Genomic DNA, 19,901 nt, shown 5'->3' with positions numbered 1-19,901 from the left:
ATCATTATGACGTCATAAAAATGCGATTTTTCAAAAAACACATAAGGAAAGGTCTAACTGTCATGAAACTTAGTGGGTAGGTAAATGATGGTACTAGTATACAAAGTTTAAAGTGTCGTCACGATGACGTCATCGCTTGGTTTTTATAATTTTTAAATATTTATAATTTTATTCTGCTTCCACAAATTGCACACTTTCTTTCATCGGATTGGCATTAAACTTGGTTCAAACCAAAATCACAATGACAAAATGTGCATTGAGAAGGGTCTTAAGGATGACGTCATTGCAGGGCAAGTGACATCATTTGATAAAATTATACTTTAGGAATTATTCTAAGCGTTTTGAACAACCTTTAACTGCATGAAGCTCTCTGAAAATTGACTGCAAAAGGATAAACGAAACAAATACTTGTAAAATGCGAAAAAGCCCTGTGTTCTGTTTGCAAACAGACATACAGCTCTAGTTGGCTTTTCCGCATTGTTGCAGAAAAGCCTTTCTTTTTGTTCTGATTTTTTTTCTTTCTTCTTCTTCTTCTTCTTCTTCTTCTTTTTTTCCCAAAACCCCATAGACTTTGTACACGTTTATTCTACATGCCACTTTTGGCATTAATCTTTGTCATACATCATTCAAAGTTAGCATAAGCATAGCCCCTATAGCAAAGATGTGTCCCGAAGATTGACATCATGGTGACGTCATCGACTAATTTATTATAGATTTTTGAATATTTAATTTTTCCCATAGACTTTGTACACAGAAATTAAAAAATAATTGTCGATTTTCAAACTGCATTTTTGACTCTTTGCCAGTAATTCATTTACACCAATCTTGTCCAAGCAAAGACCCTAATTCAAACAACAGTGTGGAATGATGACGTCATGATGACGTCATCCTGTGTTTATTTATAGGCAATTAAATTGTGACACTTTTAATATTTAAAAATGCATAAGAAATCAACCGTACGCGTCCGCAGCATTCTGTTGTCGGCAAGTGGTAGAGCAGGTTAAGGTCTTCATTTCATTTAGTGTGCGTGCAATCACGTGACCCTTGCTTCCGGTCGAAAAAGGCCCAAACCGGAAGTGGCTTTTTATTTGAAAATGGTAATAGAAATGAACTTGCTTTTAACGGTGTAAGTCTCTTGGCCGATAGAATTCTTCAAATCATCTACCGATGACGTCATGCAATCTTCGAGCGCCCTCTAGCGACAGGTTGAAAATTAGCAAAAATGTATTTTGAATAGATGTGTGTGGCGAAGTTTGTCGGAATCGCCTAAATATTGGTGTATATGATGACCTTGACCCACTTAAGACGTGTGCGAAGTTTTAGGCAAATGACGTCATCAGACCGGAAGTTATAATAAAAAGACCCTTTTTCATTTGAAAATTCCTGAAAAATCAACCATGGCAGTTTTTATATTTGTTTTTACTTTAAATGTCGATTGAAGGGTAGGTCTAAAACATTTCAAAGTTTTGAGGCGATAAGCGAACTCGAACATACCCTGCGCACGCTTAAAACTTCAAGTTGACAATACCTCTGCTTCAAAACATGCACAGGACAGGACGTCCACAATGTACATGTACATGCACGTACGTTGTACATAGGCACATACATCGTATGTCAGTCAGCCTGCAGCGCACGTGTTGCTGAGGTCATATCCTGTCCACAGTGACCGTTTTAGCCGATTTTCAGCTAACTTTGACAGATTTTTTGTTCATGCATGCGTATAGACAGGGACGTATTATAGCACTTTTGGCATTAATCTTTGTCAGATATCATTGAAAGTTGGCATAAGCATAGTCCCTATAGCCAAGATGTGTCTCGAAGAGTGACGTCATCAAGTGATTTATTATGGATTTATGAATAATTAATTTTTCTCATAGACTTTGTACACAGCTTTCTCCACAAGTCTTTCCCTATACAACACTGATATATCTTACTGAGTAGTTCTGAACTTCGGCTGAGAATTACTATGAGAAGGAAAAAGAAATCGTATTTTTTCACGCCTTTCATTTGATTGAAAATATTCCCAAGAGTTAGATTAGCAAGTAATATTTTATAAATGTTTCAGTTGAAAGGAAAATCACGCATTTAAAGGTGCAGTTTTTCTGCCGTGGGATTTTTAACCTATTGACTTTGTACACGTTTTCGAGCCACCATTTTCGTATTTTGGCGATCTGGAATTGTCATCAAAGTTACAGCCAAGAAAGACCCTCATACCAAAATTATGCCAAGACTATGACGTCATGATGACGTCATTACCTAATTCTTTATTGATTTTTGAAAATTTACCTACATATTGTGAAGTCTTATATCTACAGAAATGTAAGTCCGATTAGGTTGAAACTTGGTATGTGGCTACACCAGGATGTGTTATAGATTAAAAATGAGGTGACGTCATGATGACGTCATCCTGAGATTTTATATGAATATTTATTTGTTTGGACCTTTTAGCCATATCGCCCGAACGCAACATGCAAAATGCAAAATTCTTTTTTGCATTTGGTCTGTTATGTAATAGCTATTTGCACAAAACTTGAAAAAAAATGTGTGACGTCATCATGACGTCATCAAAATGCGATTTTGCAAAACTCATATAAGGAAAGGTCCAATTGTCATGAAACTTGGTGGGTAGGTAGTTAATCATACTAGTATGCAAAGTTTGAAGTGACGTCACGATGACGTCATCAACAAATTTAAAAATATTTGTCGATTTTCAAAGTGCGTTTTCGACTCTTTGCCAGTAATTTATTTAGATCACTCTTTGTCCAAGCAAAGACCTTGTGCACACGCACATATATCGTATTGCCGAGCAGTGTTGGAGCAAAGGCTTTGACCCTCAAGGCCAAGGCCAAGGCCAAGGCTTTGACCCTCAAGGCCAAGGCCAAGGCTTCGACCCTCAAGCCTCGAGGCCAAGGCCAAGGCTTAACCCTCAAGGCCAAGGCCAAAGCCAAGGCCCTGTTTTATGAAATGACCACTGATATAGAACTAATTATAGTCACATGAGTGACACATCATCACGCAAGGGCGGATCCAGAACACAATTGGGGGGGGGGCAAAGAAATGTTGGTCCCCCCCCCCCCCCCCAAAAAAAAAGTGGGTCAAAAGATTACGGCTTGGGCTTCGGGGCCCGCTTAAGGGCCCAGAAAAAATTTTGGATTCGAGATGCTCTGTGGTGCGATTTGAGGCAATTTCTGACCATTTTAACCGATGTTTATTTAGGAAAAGATGGTGGTGTACTCATTGCCTGCCTTTATTACGACGTCACATAAAAAAAAATGGTTTCGTTTTTTTTGGGGGGGGGGGGGCGTGGCCCCTTTTGACCCCCCTGGATCCGGCCTTATCATCACGAATTGCTCGTTACGAAGAACAACATTTCTTAATTGCAATCAACATGCTCGCATAGGCCTACACCGTTTTATGACTGCACTGTATCTATTAACGTATAAGTTCAGGTCTTCAATATGGTTTAACAAAACAAAATAATGATTTACTTCTATATTGACACACAATTCTCCCAAGTGTAACAAAAGGGGGATCCAAGAAACTGATTTGGGAAATTTTTATTTGCTGGCCCAACATGGTCAGAAATATCAGCATTATCTAAAACAGATACATGCAAATCTTTAGCACTTATCAGGGAGACATATACAACCAATCAAATCTATTCCATAGTTATATGCAATTAAAGTGATCATCTCATTAGCCCCACAAGTGTACGGAATATTGTTGCAGCAAATCTACTACAATGGTAACAACATGTGATGCTATAAAAGTGGAAGTGTGCCTAACACACAAATCTATATGGTGCTTCCCTCCTCCATCGTACATGTAATACGATTAAAATGGTAACAGCAAAATTTCGAACAGATTTATCTGGAAAATGCAAAACTCTATGGGCCTTGAAGAGCCTTGACTCAAAATTGCAAGGCCCTGAACCCCCAAGGCCAAGGCCAAGGCTTTTGCCCTCAAGCCTCGAGGCCAAGGCCAAGGCCCTAAAATCCAGCCTTAAGGCAGCCTTAAGGCCAAGGCCCAGCATCAAGGCACTACATTACTGTTGCCGAGGTCAAATCCTGTCCACAGTGACCGTTTTAGCCGATTTTCGGCTAACTTTGACAGATTTTATGTTCATGCATATTCAGGGCATATTTTTGATTAACAAAAAATCATAATGCGGTAAAGCCCTATGTTCTGTTGCAAACAGACATAGACCTCTAGTTTTCCTTCTTCTTTTTGTCGCCAAAACCCCATAGACTTTGTGCACGTTTTTTCTACACGCCACTTTTGGCATTAATCTTTGTCATACATCATTCAAAGTTTGCATAAGCATAGTACCTATAGCAAAGATGTGTCCCGAAGATTGACGTCATGGTGACATTATCGACTAATTTATTATAGATTTTTGAATATTAAATTTTTCCCATAGACTTTGTACACAGAAATTTTAAAAAAATTGTCGTTTTCAAAGGGCATTTTTGACTCTTTGCCAGTAATTCATTTACACCACTCTTTGTCCAAGCAAAGACCCTTATTCAAACAACATTGTGGAATGATGACGTCATGATGACGTCATCCTGTGTTTATTTATAGGCAATTAAATTGTGACACTTTTAATATTTAAAAATGCATAAGAAATCAACCGTACGCGTCCGCAGTATTCTGTTGCCGGCGAGTAGGTTGAGGTCTTTATTTCATTCAGTGTGCGTGAAATCACGTGACCCTTGCTTCCGGTCGAAAAAGGCCAAAACCGGAAGTGGCTTATCATTTGAAAGTGGTTATAGATATGAACTTGCTTTCAAGGGCGTTAGTCTCTTGGCCAATAGTATTCTTCAAATCATCTACCGATGACGTCATGCAATCTTCGAGCGCCCTCTAGCGACAGTTTGACAATTTTCAAAAATGTGTTTTGAATAGATGTCTGTGGCGAAGTTTGTCGGAATCGCCTAAATATTGGTGTATATGATGACCTTGACCCCCTTACAGGGATGTGATTTCTCTGGTTTTATCCGGAAATCCGTTTTTTTTTGCCTCAAAAGTCCACCAACGTGAATCGTGTGAATCCGTTGAGAAAATAGGGGGGTAGAATGTGCTAATTAATTATTCATAATGAGTTTTGCTTGCCGAAATATCCGAAATTTACTTACGGACATAAACTTCGTTGATCGATATGTATGCCGCACGCACATATTGGACACCCAATGTGAGAACGAAGTTGAAGACCATGCGTTGCCATTAGTGCGATTATGATTTTTCGCTCAGGCCAAGGTTGTGGTTATGTAGGTCTAGTTCCTGTGTCGGTACTCGAGATGCACGTGTTGCGCTTGTCAGGTGTGCAGACGAGTGCAGCATGGTACACTGGTACCCTTCACGTGCTAACAGAATCAATGCTATGATGAAGGACCGGAACCAGTGACTACTGCAAGTACTCACAGGTTCGTTTTCCGTGCGTATAATCGGCCGAAGTTGGATCGTAAAAATAGTAAAAATACCAAACAACCATCGATGGAAAAAGAGGATTTCTGCAAATTAATTCACAGAACGTGATCTTCATTTTCTGTGTATGTATTTTCCATTGAAATTGCAAAACTCGAACCTGTGGAGAAACATCGTAACGTGTTTCTGCAGTCCTGCAGAATTTTCGGCCACTTGGGACGGGCCGCCGGCCGTACACAGTGCAGCAATGCACACTATACTGCGCCGATGTTCGGCCGGCCAGACTGAATGTTTGCGGCGCTAGCGGCCGTGATGTACATGTACGTTAAGCATAATTGTGGAATGACCCACCTCAAATATATAGATTTTTAATTAGGTGAGGCAAGTTTTAATCACTTTTGATGGCTAGTCTTGATAATTTTTGTGGCGCAAATGAGAATAATCCAGGCACAAAATACATGAAATATAAACAATTCTTTGCTTTACTACAAATATAGAAATGGTGAAATATTTTTTTCCAACAATACTACCGACGCTATTTTGAAAGGCATGTTATCGGAAGCAGAAGTGATTTAAGTTTACAATTTTGATTTTTTTTTTTACAAAAATATTACAAGATCTCCTCTGAAATGCTCTAAAATGCACCAGAAACTGAGAAAGCTTCTAAAGTTCAAAATTTTTCGGGGCCCTTAAGCGGGCCCCGAACCCACGCCGTGGCTTCGCAGGTTGTTGTATCACAACAAAAATTCCCCTACAGGGTTGAAAAAATTCTGGGGAGAACAGCATGGTTCTCAAGTTTGAGTACAGAAAAAACTTTATTAGAACAAGAGTACATTTAAACAAATAAAGGAAAATTCTTCATAAAATGAAAACAAATTCTGCTTCAGAATTTCAGAGGAAAGTGCCCAGTAATTGCCTCAGATTTTACCACAGAGCATCTAAAATCAAAAATTGTCCGGGGCCCTTAAGCGGGCCCCGGACCCCACGCCGTAATGGCTTCGCGCTTCGCGCTCGCCGGAGTTTGCACTTCATGCATACAATTTTCAGGTTTTTTTGTCACAGACCAATCACATCCCTGCCCTTAAGGGAGAAGTTTTAGGCGTATGACGTCATCAGACCGGAAGTTATAATGAAAAGACCCTTTTTCCTTTGAAAATTCCTGAAAAATCAACCATGGCAGTTTTTACCCCTCAGCCGAGAGGCTCGAGGGGTATTGTCATCGCCTAGGGCGTCCGTCCGTCCGGATGTGTGTGTGTCTGTCCGTCCATCCGTCCAGGCAGCTTAGTTTCCGGATGATAACTTGAGTTAGAAATGTTGTTTGGGGTTGTAACTTCGGTAGGGGGTTGCCCTTTGGAGTAGGCAAGTTGGGATTGGTTTTGAGGTCAAAAGGTCAAAGGTCAAGGTCACCGTGGTGAGTTAAATGTAAATGGTTTGCGGATGATAACTTGAGTTAGAAATGAGATTTTGGTGTCTAACTTTGGAAGAGGGTTGCCCTTGGGAGAAGGAAAGTTGGGATTGGTTTTGGGGTCAAAAGGTCAAAGGTCAAGGTCAGCATGGTGAGATAAAGGTAAATGGTTTCCGGATGATAACTTGAGTGAGAAATGAGATTTTGGTGTCTAACTTTGATAGGGGGTTGCCCTTGGGAGTAGGCAAGTTGGGATTGGTTTTGGGGTCACAAGGTCAAAGGTCAAGGTCACCGTGGTGAGTTAAATGTAAATGGTTTCAGGATGATAACTTGAGTTAGAAATGAGATTTTGGTGTCTAACTTTGGTAGAGGGTTGCCCTTGGGAGTAGGCAAGTTGGGATTGGTTTTGGGGTCAAAAGGTCAAAGGTCAAGGTCACCGTGGTGAGTTAAATGTAAATGGTTTCAGGATGATAACTTGAGTTAGAAATGAGATTTTGGTGTCTAACTTTGGTAGAGGGTTGCCCTTGGGAGTAGGCAAGTTGGGATTGGTTTTGGGGTCAAAAGGTCAAAGGTCAAGGTCACCGTGGTGAGTTAAATGTAAATGGTTTCAGGATGATAACTTGAGTTAGAAATGAGATTTTGGTGTCTAACTTTGGTAGAGGGTTGCCCTTGGGAGTAGGCAAGTTGGGATTGGTTTTGGGGTCAAAAGGTCAAAGGTCAAAGTCACCATTGTGAGTTAAAGGTAAATGGTTTCCGGATGATAACTTGAGTTAGAAATGCGATTTTGGTGTCTAACTTTGGAAGAGGGTTCCCCTTTGGAGAAGGCAAGTTGGGATTGGTTTTGGGGTCAAAAGGTCAAAGGTCAAGGTCAGCATGGTGAGATAAAGGTAAATGGTTTCCGGATGATAACTTGAGTTAGAAATGAGATCTTGGTGTCTGACTGAGGTAGGGGTTTGCCCTTGGGTACAGGCAAGTTGGGATTGGTTTTGGGGTCAAAAGGTCAAAGGTCAAGGTCACCGTGGTGAGTTCAATGTAAATGGTTCCGAATGATAACTTGAGTTAGAAATGAAATGTTGGTGTCTAACTTCGGTAGGGGGTTTCCCATTGGTACAGGCATGTTGGGACTGGTTCTGGGGTCAAAGGCCAAAGGTCAAGGTCACCACGTTGAGTTAAAGGTTAATGGTTTCCGGATGATAACTTGACTCTGGCTGAGGGGTTTCAACAGCAACGCTGTTATTTTTATATTTCTTTTTATTTTAACTGTCGATTTAAGAGTAGGTCTAAAACATTTCAAAGCTTCGAGGCAATAAGCGAACTCGAACATGGCCTGCACACGCTTAAAACTTCAGGTTGACAATATACCTCTGCTTTAAAACATGCACAGGACGTTCACAATGTACATGTACATGCAAGTACGTTGTACATACACACATACATCGTATGTCAGTCAGCCCGCAGCGCTCGCGCACGTGTTGCTGAGGTCAAATCCTGACCACAGTGACCATTTTAGCCGATTTTCGGCTAACTTTGACAGACTTTATGTTCATGAATAGTCAGAGACGTATTATTGATAAAAAAAAAAATCATAATGCGGAAAAGCCCTATGTTCTGTTGCAAACAGACATAGATCTCTAGTTGTTATTTTTTTTTTTCTCATTTTTTTCTTTTTCCACTTTTTTTCCCATAGGATAACACGTGTTTTCGTTCTACAAGTCACTTTTGGACTTTTTTCAAATCCGATCGACTTCAAACCTGGCACACACTTGGACCACCATCTGAAGATGTATGCCGAAACTTTTCGTCATCATGACGTCATCACGTGTGACGTGACGTCATCCTAAAAGAGCATACTTTAAGGCCCTATATCTACAGAACCGGAAGTCCGATTTGGTTCAAACTTGGTATGCAAGTATTCCGGGACGTGTTATAGATGAAAATTGCAGTGACGTCATGATGATGTCATCGTGTGATTTTATATAAATTATTCAATTTTTGGACCTTTTACTCATATCGCATAAACGGAATGTGGTAAATTCGAAATTCTTTTTGTAACAGGTTTGTTAGGTCATAGATAGATGCACAAAATTTCGTAAAATGTGTGACGTCATCATGACGTCATCAAAAACGTGATTTTTTGATTCACATATAAGGGAAGGCCGATCGTTATAAAACTTGGTGGGTAGGTAGGTATAGATAACAGCATTCCAAATCTGAAGTGACGTCATCATGACGTCATCATCTGATTTTTTATGAATTTTTCAAATTTTAATATGTTCTTCAAATTTTGCAAAAATTATATAAAATATGGTCCGATCGACTTCAAACCTGGCACACACTTAAACAACCATCTGGAGATGTTTGCCGAATCATGACGTCATCATGACGTCATCATGTGTTACATGACGTCATCCTAAAAGTGCATACTTTAAGGCCCTATATCTACAGAATCGGAAGTCCAATTGGGTTCAAACTTGGTATGCAAGTATCCCGGGACAAGTTGTAGACAAAAATTGCAGTGACGTCACGATGACGTCATGTGAGTTTATATAAATTATGCAATTTTTGGACCTTTTACTCAAATCTCATGAATGGAGCATTGTAAATTCAAAATTCTTTTTGTAACATGTTTGTCAAGTGAAAGACAGATACACAAAATTTCATAAATGTGTGACGTCATCATGACATCATCAAAAATGTGATTTTGTGATTCACATATATAAGGGTATGTCCGATCGTTATGAAACTTGGTGGGTAGGTAGGTACAGATAAAAGCATTCAAAATCTGAAGTGACGTCATCATGACGTCAGAGAACCTGATGTCCGATTGGGTTCAATGTCGGTATGCAGATATTCCAGGAAGTGTTGTAGACAAAAATTGCAGTGACGTCACGATGACGTCATCATGTGATTTTATATGAATTATTCAATTTTTGGACCTTTTACTCATATCTCATCAATGCAACGTGGTTAAATCGAAATTCTTTTTTGCAAAAGGTTTGTTAGGTCGTAAATAGATACAGAACATTTCTAAAAATATGTGCCGTTATCATGACGAAATGAAAAATGTTTTTTTTTTTTATATACATAGGATGGACACTTTTTGCATAGAATACGCATGAACATGTTCATTCGACCTGGATGAAGCTCCTTTACGGCAGTCATTAATAAAACGGTCGAAACAGCTCAGTGTTTGTCCACAAACACATTTCTAGTTTCTTTTTTTTTTTTTTTTTTCCCACTTTTCCCCATAGGTTTTGTACACGTTTTTATTCTACAAGCCACTTTGGCAATTATTTTTAATCCGATCAACTGTAAACTATAGTTATTAACCATCATCTGAAGATGTATGCCGAAACTTTTCGTCATGCTGACGTCATCACGCGATTTATTATAGAATTTTGAATATTTAATTTTTCCCATAGACTTTGTACACAGAAATTTAAAAAAATTGCTGATTTTCAGAGGGCATTTTCGACTCTTTGCCAGTAATTCATTTACACCACTCTTTGTCCAAGCAAAGACCCAATTCAAACAACATTGTGTAATGATGACGTCATGATGACGTCATCCGGTGTTTATTTATAGGTAATTAATTAATTGTGACACCTTTAATATTTAAAAATGCATAAGAAATCAACCGTACGCGTCCGCAGCATTCTGTTGCCGGCAAGTGGTAGAGTAGGTTGAGGTCTTTCATTCAGTGTGCGTGCAATCAGGTGACCCTTGCTTCCGGTCGAAAAAGGCCAAAACCGGAAGTGGCTTATTATTTAAAAGTGGTAATAGATATGAACTTGCTTTCAATGGTGTTAGTCTTTCGGCTGATAGTATTCTTCAAATCATCTACCGATGACGTCATGCAATCTTCGAGCGCCCTCTAGCGACAGGTTAAAAAATTTCAAAAATGTATTTTGAATATGGATTTTAAAAGTTACCTACTCCCCAATTCCTTTCATCCCATAAAGCTTTTAAACAAAAATAGATTTTTTGACTGTGGACACTTGCATGAAGTATATTTACATTGTACATACTTGTATCTTTGATAACTTCATTTACAGCCTGTGTACCACAGTCATCTAAGAAAATCATGCCGGAGAACATCGCTGAAGAATGTCAGCAAGAAGTTGGCATTGACACACACAGAGAAGGAGAATCCATTATGTACCGGAATTTAGTAAGTTATTTAATTCTAACTTCCTAGGCATTTTCGCTGGGATGCTACAAAATCCTCCAACTGCCTCCATGTGAAAATTGCATACAGCCTCATACAATCCTCCAAAATCATCCGTTATTTCTTGAATATGGTCCTTGGAGGGGTGACCACTGCCTCAATCCTGCAAAACCCATCAGCAATCACTGTCAATATGTTGAGGCAGAGCCAGTGTCACATTCTGGAGCAGTGCAGAGGATTTTAAGTATGCACGGCTGAGACAGCACAAGGTTTGGTCTTAGACCTTGACATCCTCCAACATCAGCCACACATTTTGGCCTTAGCCTCAATCCTCGACCTCAGTACTATGCTCAACATTAGTCAGGACTGCCGCTGGCCAGCACTGGTCATATATCGCGCACACGGCGCACTGTCAGCATGCATGACTGCCCTGTGTGGCGGGCAACAATTAAACCACGTGCTGCGGCTGCACAAAGGATATAGATTTTCTCACCAGATATGAAAAGACCAATGTCTGAACTAACCACAGCCGAAGGGAAATTATTCTGAGTGCCCTGGCAAGTGCTATTTTGGAGGGTTAAAAATGGGGTAAAAATGCAATTTTGCTAGTTGTAAAAACATGCTTTATTGTAGGGCCTAAAAATGATATAAAGGTGATTTTTACCCCTCAGCCGAGAGACTCGAGGGGTATTGTCATCGCCTAGGGCGGACGTCCAGACGTCCGTCCAGGCAGCTTAGTTTCCGGATGATACCTTGAGTTAGAAATGTGATTTGGGGTTGTAACTTCGGTAAGGGGTTGCCCTTGGGAGTAGGCAAGTTGGGATTGGTTTTGGGTTCAAAAGGTCAAAGGTCAAGGTCACTGTGGTGAGTTAAACGTAAATGGTTTCCGGATGATAACTTGAGTTGGAAATGAGATTTTGCTGTCTAACTGTGGTAGGGGGTTGCCTTTGGGAGTAGGCAAGTTGGGATTGGTTTTGTCGTCCAAAGGTCAAGGTCACCGTGGTGAGTTAAAGGTAAATGGTTTCCGGATGATAACTTGAGTTGGAAATGAGATTTTGCTGTCTAACTTTGGTAGGGGGTTGCCCCTGGGTACAGGCAAGTTGGGATTGGTTTTGGGGTCAAAAGGTCAAGGTCACCATATTGAGTTAAAGTATCATGGTTTCCGGATGATAACTTGACTCTGGCTGAGGGGTTTCAACAGCGAAGCTGTTATTTTTCAGAAATGTTTCTATTTTTTTCTTGTAAGGGTAAGGATGATACTTTGTCGTGATATAGTTACTTTTGTGACATTACTTCGCAGTTTGGCTTGATGACCTTTAAAAATAACGCAAAAAAATGACATATCAATTCCTTTTCGCTCTTTTTCAATGCAACCGCTCGAACATCCCCCGTTGGAACGATACATGGAATCAGCGGGGTATTTTCAGTTTTTATGTCATCAAACTAACAAACGTGGTAAAAGTTTTCGTCCTTAATCGAGTATTATGAAGATATAATATGCTTCCAATTAATGTGATTTATATTAGAAAAGAAGCCGATTAAACTCTGTCATTTTTTAGATAAACTTCACAGCTCTCCCCAGTTTTTGGTTCAAATTTGTGTGTAAAGTCGCTTTTCCGCTCAGTTTATGCCGCACTGACCATCTTCAACTCGCCATAACTTCCGCTACCGCCCTCCTTTGACTTTCTTAATCGCACAGTAGACTTGGTGATTCATAAGCTAACTACCGGTATCAATGTAAAATTCATCATGATTGGGCAATGTTAACCACCGTCCAAAATAAGACGAAGAATATCCATCCAATAAAGTAGGCTCTTTGATCCATGGACAACTATACACAATGCAGTGGGCCACTTCCTCGCTCGTGTGTTCTGGTCTGCGTGACGGTGTGCTGAAATTTGTATCCTTGTGGAGACACGCACACAATAGGGAACAAAACATTGTAAAGGTCTTCACAGGGAAATTTCTATACATGTAGATGAATAGGTCTCCACAAGGTTTTCACGAAATAGATATATGGATTTTACTCAAAAACTAGGAATTTCCAAGATGGGTTAATCTGTCGCAAATGGAAGAGTTTTAAAAAGAGGGATATTAAGTCCAAATTTCAGCCAAGGAAATTAATTCTGGTTAAAACAAGAGCATTTTGAAACTTTACTTTCAAAATCAAAAACTTTACTACACGAGAACAAAGAAATGTCTCCACAAGGATACAAATTTGAGAGTGGGTGTGTTTACACAATGCTCAAGGCCAAAGATTAAGAGATGAGAGTGCAGGCATAGCAGTTTTAAGAGGAGCGTTTTTACTATGGAAGGAATTGAAATGAATTTGTGCAGCCTCAAAATTGCAAAAGAATGGCCAAAACACATAATGGCCTGTAACCATGGCAACGGGCAAAATAAAAGTTTAAAAAGTCTATTTTGGTTACTTGCTCCCCAAGTCGTTTCATCCCACAAAGTATTACAAAATTCGATTTTTTTTTTTTTTTTTAGCGTGGACACTTATTTACACGAAATATGAAGTATTTACACGAAATTACTCTTAAAAGGTACAACTAAAGGGAACTTGTCTATCCCGCAAACATGAAACTCCAGCACCATCAGTTCATACATCATATGCTGAGTTCATTGATGACAATTCAAATGTTTATTTCTCAATGTCATCATCTACTACATGTACAATTATTTACGGTACAATTTTTTACATAACAAAATAGAGATTCCTCCTTCAAATTGTGCTGTCCCTTACCAAACTTGACTGCAGTCATTTAGCATTCCTTTAGCATGCAATTAACATGCGAATGCTATGAGAACTGCCATTTGATAGCATTCACAAAAAGCCATGTCTGTACTTCCTAAAAGCATTTTTCATAGCATTCCTTGAGGATAGCAATCAGATAGCAGTTTTATAGCATGTCAGAAGCCCGAATTATGTAAATGAGCTATAGCATTCGCATGCTATGGAGAATGCTATTTAGGCATGCAAACGTGAATGCTATAACAGCATTCGCATGCTATGAGAATAGCATTCGCATGCTATGAGAATAGCATTCGCATGCTATGAGAATAGCATTCGCATGCTATGATGCATGCTATGTGAATGCTATCATGACTGCTATATCGTGACATGGACAGGGGCATCCTACAACATACATTTTCAATGTCACAATTTATACCAAAAATTACTTGTGTTATATCAGCTTTAATAATTTCATGTATTGAACCATATTTAACACAGCTAACACCATTTTGAAATTTAATAGACCTATGTATACAGACTGTGATCAAAATATATGAAATAAGAAAATTGTTCTTTAAGACTTTATCAGCCTCAGAATTGCTGTACAAACATGGGGACACTCTTTGTTTTTGTTTAACATTGTCATGCTTATAAAAGCAATGGCCAGAAATTTAATGCAACAATTCTCTGCTTATAATTTGAATTATCTTTGAAGCAACCAGTAGTCACTTTTATGCCAGTTGGCATCACAATTAAAACAGTTATCATCCGATATCCAGCTGATTCAAAAATTCAATCAATTGGATGAAGGAATGTTCAACATCACATACACCATGAACACTAACATAATCAAAGCCAGAATAAAATTGTCTTTATCTAGCCAAAAACTGAATACCCACCATGTAGGAATATAGACCCATTGGTAGTACAAACTGTAGACTTACCAAATACAAGCAGTTTGTGAATGTGTTGCATACATGTGTATGGAGGCTCCATATTGCTTGGTTCAACTGTTGCTTTTAAGTTGTCAATTCCAAAGACTTTCAGCCAGTCATCCAGTGTATTTTGTCATGTACATGTACAACAATGTACAGGTTGAGTGCATGCATGTGAACATGAAATTATATCCACAAGCATTCATGCCATAAGGTAATGTCCATGCTTTCTACAATTTCTTGCAAAACTATGTGCAGCCTACTGCACTCTGCACTGACAATATTCAACTGACTGCAGTTTTCAAATTTCCCACACTGACTGTTAATCTGTGGAATGTACAAGGCCATCACTGATCATGTGACTTGTAGTCCATGATATGATTGGCTTATATATTGAAATGCTATTGTGCAGGCTATGTTTAGCCACGGAATGCTATACTTTAAAATTATTTTACAATTGACTGCTAAATTGGAATGCTGTACTCAATTTGCAGTCCTCCCTCTTTCACTTGCATGTTATGCAGAATGCTTTGAAGCTCGCATGCTATTTGGAATGCTATTTTCATTCTGCATGCTATTGAGAATGCTATATGGACTGCAAAAGTTAGCAGTCATCCAGTCATCATTTTCTGTGAATGCTATGTGGATGCTATAATAGCATGCACATGCTGTTTAAATGCTATTGAACTGCTATGCACATGCTATTATAGCAGTCTAGTTTGGTAAGGGGTAGTAGATGGAAATAAATTGCAATTGCCGATGACTTTTTCTGTTAGAGACCTGTGCAACCATGTATGATATGAATCTTATGATTGTTTTACAATTTGTCTTGCCGGTGATCTGCCGGTGTTTTATTTACAAAAATAAAATCAAAACTACCTATCCTTAAAATAGAAACTGGTCTTAATTAGAAATTTAAAACCAAGACAATTTTTTGAAAAATATAAGGGCCCAAAAAACCTGCCAAAAAAGGAAATGCATCGAACGTGCCTCACCTCTTGCGTTACGATGTATGGTGTTAACACAAATTTCTTTTTTACTACCTATAAAACTAACCATAAAACTACCGATTATGCATAATATTTTGCGCTTTTCATTACAACGTACAAGTTTACAGTCTACTTCATTCACTTACCCAAATAGCTACTACATATGCATATTTATTCAGCCGACAGGCTCAAACGCTAAAAGATTTAATCAACCACCGAGCGCCCTCTCGGGGCCTACCCATCATGCTACGTCATGAATCCGCCATTATACTTCCTCTTTTTTCTTAGCGACGGCATCGTGCAGAAGCAAATATTTTTGCTCTCGCCTTTTGACGAGTTTTTGTACGATTTTCGCTTTAAGAGTTTCTGTTTTATAGAATTTATCAACCAAGTGAGTTGTGTAGAATCTGTAGAGTTTGTTTTGAGTTAAGTAGTTCTCATTTGGAGTGATTTTGGAGTCATTTTGCTTTCGTTTTTCTTTCACGTGGCGTAGCAGGCTTTTCAGCCTTTGTCTGACACCGCGTGCGGCGGGCCAGGTCGGCACCGCGGGGCTAGCCCAGTGCCGGGTAGGCATCTTGGGTTCTCCCTTTGGGATCGAGTGCAATCCCATTTTAGCCGAGTCGGCTTTCCTGAGTTATTATTATTATTTCTGTTGTACAGTTATCTTATAATAATATTTCTTTGTCAAAAAAAAAAAAAAAAAAAGCAGTGCATTTATTTTATGACTCCATAGAAATCCATAAAGACCTTTAGGGGAGACAGTGCGTCGTATATCCCCGGAGAGAAGTGCGGTTATTCTCCACAAGGTCTGCTAGTTGCCCCACACGTGGGGCCCCTGTTCCGGAAGTCAGACTTTCGGCCGTTCAGGGGACTAGCGAAACGTTTCGAAGAATATAGCGGTTTCGGCCGTTCCCTGTTCTCCGTTCGTTTCCCCTAAGCTCGCAGTGACCTAGGGCCTAGCGAGACGAGTACAGTGGGGGTATATCGACAGAGGTCGTTCCCTTCCCCCCTGACTGTTTCAGCTAGCTCGGGGAGCTAGTAAGCTAGAAGAGGACGTTTCGTCGGGTATATCGACAGAGGTCGTTCCCTGCCCCTCGTCCGTCCTAAGCTATCTCGGTAGTGCGGTGACAAACGAGATAGCGGCGAGATATTCGTGGGTATATCGGCCGCTGGCCGTTCACTTCCCTCGGCCGCCTCGCCAGGCGTGTAAAGAGAAATTCCGTGGGGTACAACGACCAGCGGTCGTTCCCTTCCCCTCGGCTGTTCTCAACTGCATATATCTCAGTAGTACAATAGTACGAAAAGACGAGATAGCAGTGAGTCCCCACGCAGGGACATCGCCGTAGTTTGTAACGGTCATCCCGTGTTTACGCGTTTTGACCGGCATCAAACATACGTCCTACGGTATGGAACACCGTGAGGATACTGGGGATAAAACTCCCCGTGTAACCACGGCCCCCCAGGCGACCAGCCGTAAGGGTTCCGGGGTTAAAAAGGCCACATCAAAGGCCACCAGCGGTCCCAAGGGTAAGACCCAAAAAGGGACCAATAGTCGCTCGATTACGCCTCCGGTCTCCGGACCATCGGCGTCACCTAGCAACCCGGCGTCGATTTCCCGTGGTTTCGCGGGAATTTCTTCGCCTCGTCCCCCCGGTCTGCTGGCTCCAGCAACTCTCGGGGACGACCAGTCACGGAGCGGTAAAAGGATTCAATCCTCACCGGCCCCGTCTGCGCGTTCATCGCGCTCCGAGCATCCTGCTTCCACCCGTGCGGAATGGGCAGGACTCGCGGTGACTGACTTGCCTCCTCCCCCAATTCGGGCCACGGACTCGCAGTCAACATCATTCTTCGATCAATGCTCCGGAATTCCCAGGATATTATCAGAGTTTTCATCCAGTGAATCAAGTCACCCAAGCAAGAAAAGGAAACACAAGGCCGCGCCGTCTTTTTCAGGGGATTCCCCCCGTAAGTCGACGCATCGGAAAAAGAAAAACAAAGGTGTATCCACAGAAATCTTTCTAAAAGCTTTCCAGGACATCAACGTTTCGCTAGCAGCCCTTAATAAACAACAACAATGGAGATCGGCCCCAATGGTGACTCAGAGGTCGCTCCCGGCGGCCACATTTCCGGACCCAAATCCGGGTCTAATCCTGCCGGATCCGGGTGTGATCCGGCCGGATCCGGGTCCAATCCGGCCGAATCCGGGCGCGATCCGGCCGGATCCGGGCTTAATTCAGCCGGATCCGGGCGCAATCCTGCCGATTTCGGGCGGGATGAGAGAGGAACCACTGACCCTGGCAATTTTTTGCCATTTGAGACTCAGCTGAGACTGGTTCAAAGAGATATGGTTCGGGTACTGCAACTACCAGAGAGCAGTAAACCAGAGACCACCCGTCGTTCTTTCAAACGCCGGACTGGCGTGGAGGAACCTCGGGATCCAGCTTTCCCAACTATGCCGGTGGATCGTTTATGCGCCGATCGCATACAACGCATCGCCGATTCAAAGAAATGGACGGCTTTCAACAAAAGGTCGGCAGCCTATTTCCAATTTCCAGAAAAGGACCGAAACGATTTCTTTACGGTTCCTTCTATTCCGGATACGGCCAAGGACAAATTGACTGGAGATAGCGCCAAAGCCCCGACCAAGTCAATATTTGTCGATAAGACTAGAGCAAAGATGGAGGATACAATGAAGAAGGTCGATGAGGCGGCTAGATTTGGTTCACAAACAAGCGCCTTTTTACTTCTGTTATCTGAATATATCGTCTGCGCATGTGAGGAAGATTCACAAATTCCAGCCGATATGTTAGCAGCGGCCTTCCGGTGTCTGGACGAAATACTCCGTTTCTCTCTAGACCAATTTACGAGAATCTCTATCCTGTCTGCCAAGTCACGTAGGACTAACGTGATGGATGCACTTTACATACCACACGAGGGCGCTAAGAAGAAGTTAGAAGACCTTCCTCTTATGGGCAAAGACCTTTTCGGAGGCAAATTCCAGGAAATTCTGGAAGTTGAGGCTAAATGCACGAATTGAGACAGCAGACAAACTGAGCTTGAAGAAGCCTTCAGCCACTAACAAGCCCAAGTTCTCTGGGAAGAAGGCAACGAAGGGTGCTCCCTCGTTTCGCCCTGCCCTTAAGAAACCGTTCAAGCCTTTTCGCCAACAGACGGCCAAGGCATCAGCTGGTGCAATGGTTTCAGCTCCACGCCCCTACTCTGCCCCTGCACGCCAATTTAGCGGCCGGGGACGTGGCGGTGGGCAATCGGCCCCCCGCTCTGGGTGGCATCGGTGACGCCCCTACCGAGCCGACCCCGACACTGGGGCCCGTCGGGGGTCGTCTCAGAAATTTCGTAGGGCCCTGGAGAGAGATCACCTCCGACGCATGGGTGCTTTCTATAGTCAGCCACGGCTATCAACTAGAATTTACAAGCACCCCTCCGTCGGAAATATGTGTTTGCGAAACACCGGTTCCGGCAAACACAGACAAACGATTAGCTCTCGAACAAGAGATCTCATCCCTCATCGAGAAGAGAGCGGTCCGCTTGGTGCCACCAATGGAGCAGTTCAAAGGCTTCCTGTCCTCCTTCTTTCTAACACCAAAGAAGGCGGCTGGCGAATGGCGGCCGATAATCAATCTGAAACCGCTCAACAAGTTGGTCAGACCCAAACGTTTCCGAATGGAAACTCTCCATGTAGTTCTAGAGTCATTACCCACACCAGCGTGGGGAGCGTCATTAGACCTAAAAGACGCATACCTACACGTCCCCATCTTCCAAGAGCACTCCCGATTCCTTCGTTTTCGGTATCAGGGGCGCACTTACGAGTTCACTGCCCTTCCCTTCGGGCTATCAACCTCGCCAAGAGTGTTCACCAGGGTTGTGCGGGCAGTGGCATCACGTCTCCGACGAGAAAACATAATGATTTTTATGTATCTCGACGACTGGCTGATAGTGGGAAAATCAGAAGGCCAGACTGCTCAGAATTTGAGGGATACTTATACGTTGACGACGAGGCTAGGCTTCATCATCAACGAAAAGAAGTCCCACCTAATCCCGTCCCAGGAAATCACTTTCCTGGGAGCAGAGATCGATTTACGCAGGGGCATAGCCGTCCCCACAGGGGAACGTGTTACCAGCCTGCTGAAGTGCGTCAAACTTTTCCTATCCGTTCAAGTCGCTCCAGCCCGAGCTTGGCTGAAACTTCTAGGGTTCATGGCCAGCTTAGTGGACCTGG

At 41.7% G+C, this 19,901-nt stretch overlaps 2 protein-coding genes across 2 annotated transcripts in view; both read left to right on the top strand.

The window, feature by feature from the left end:
- The first annotated feature begins 10,687 nt into the window (after nt 1-10,687).
- The window catches only part of LOC119722067, a 37,808-nt gene continuing 28,594 nt past the window's right edge, over nt 10,688-19,901 (top strand). Inside the window, exon 1 of the mRNA XM_038192060.1 lies at nt 10,688-11,003. The gene's annotated coding sequence lies outside the window, so the exon portion shown is untranslated. The remainder of the gene's footprint in view (nt 11,004-19,901) is intronic.
- Nucleotides 17,071-17,991, top strand: LOC119721793. The gene has a single exon (XM_038191750.1). It carries the CDS (start codon nt 17,071-17,073, stop codon nt 17,989-17,991), a length of 921 nt encoding a protein of 306 aa, XP_038047678.1.

The sequence above is a fragment of the Patiria miniata genome, unplaced genomic scaffold (assembly GCF_015706575.1).
Source record: "Patiria miniata isolate m_02_andy unplaced genomic scaffold, ASM1570657v1 HiC_scaffold_14, whole genome shotgun sequence".
In the NCBI taxonomy this organism is placed as follows: Eukaryota; Metazoa; Echinodermata; class Asteroidea; order Valvatida; family Asterinidae; genus Patiria; species Patiria miniata.
Note: the sequence above shows the minus strand (reverse complement) of the source record. Positions and strands in the feature narration are given on the sequence as shown.

Excerpts from the sequence above, each read along its gene's own strand:
- LOC119721793 (XM_038191750.1), top strand. The coding sequence starts at position 17,071 with ATGGAACACCGTGAGGATACTGGGGATAAAACTCCCCGTGTAACCACG.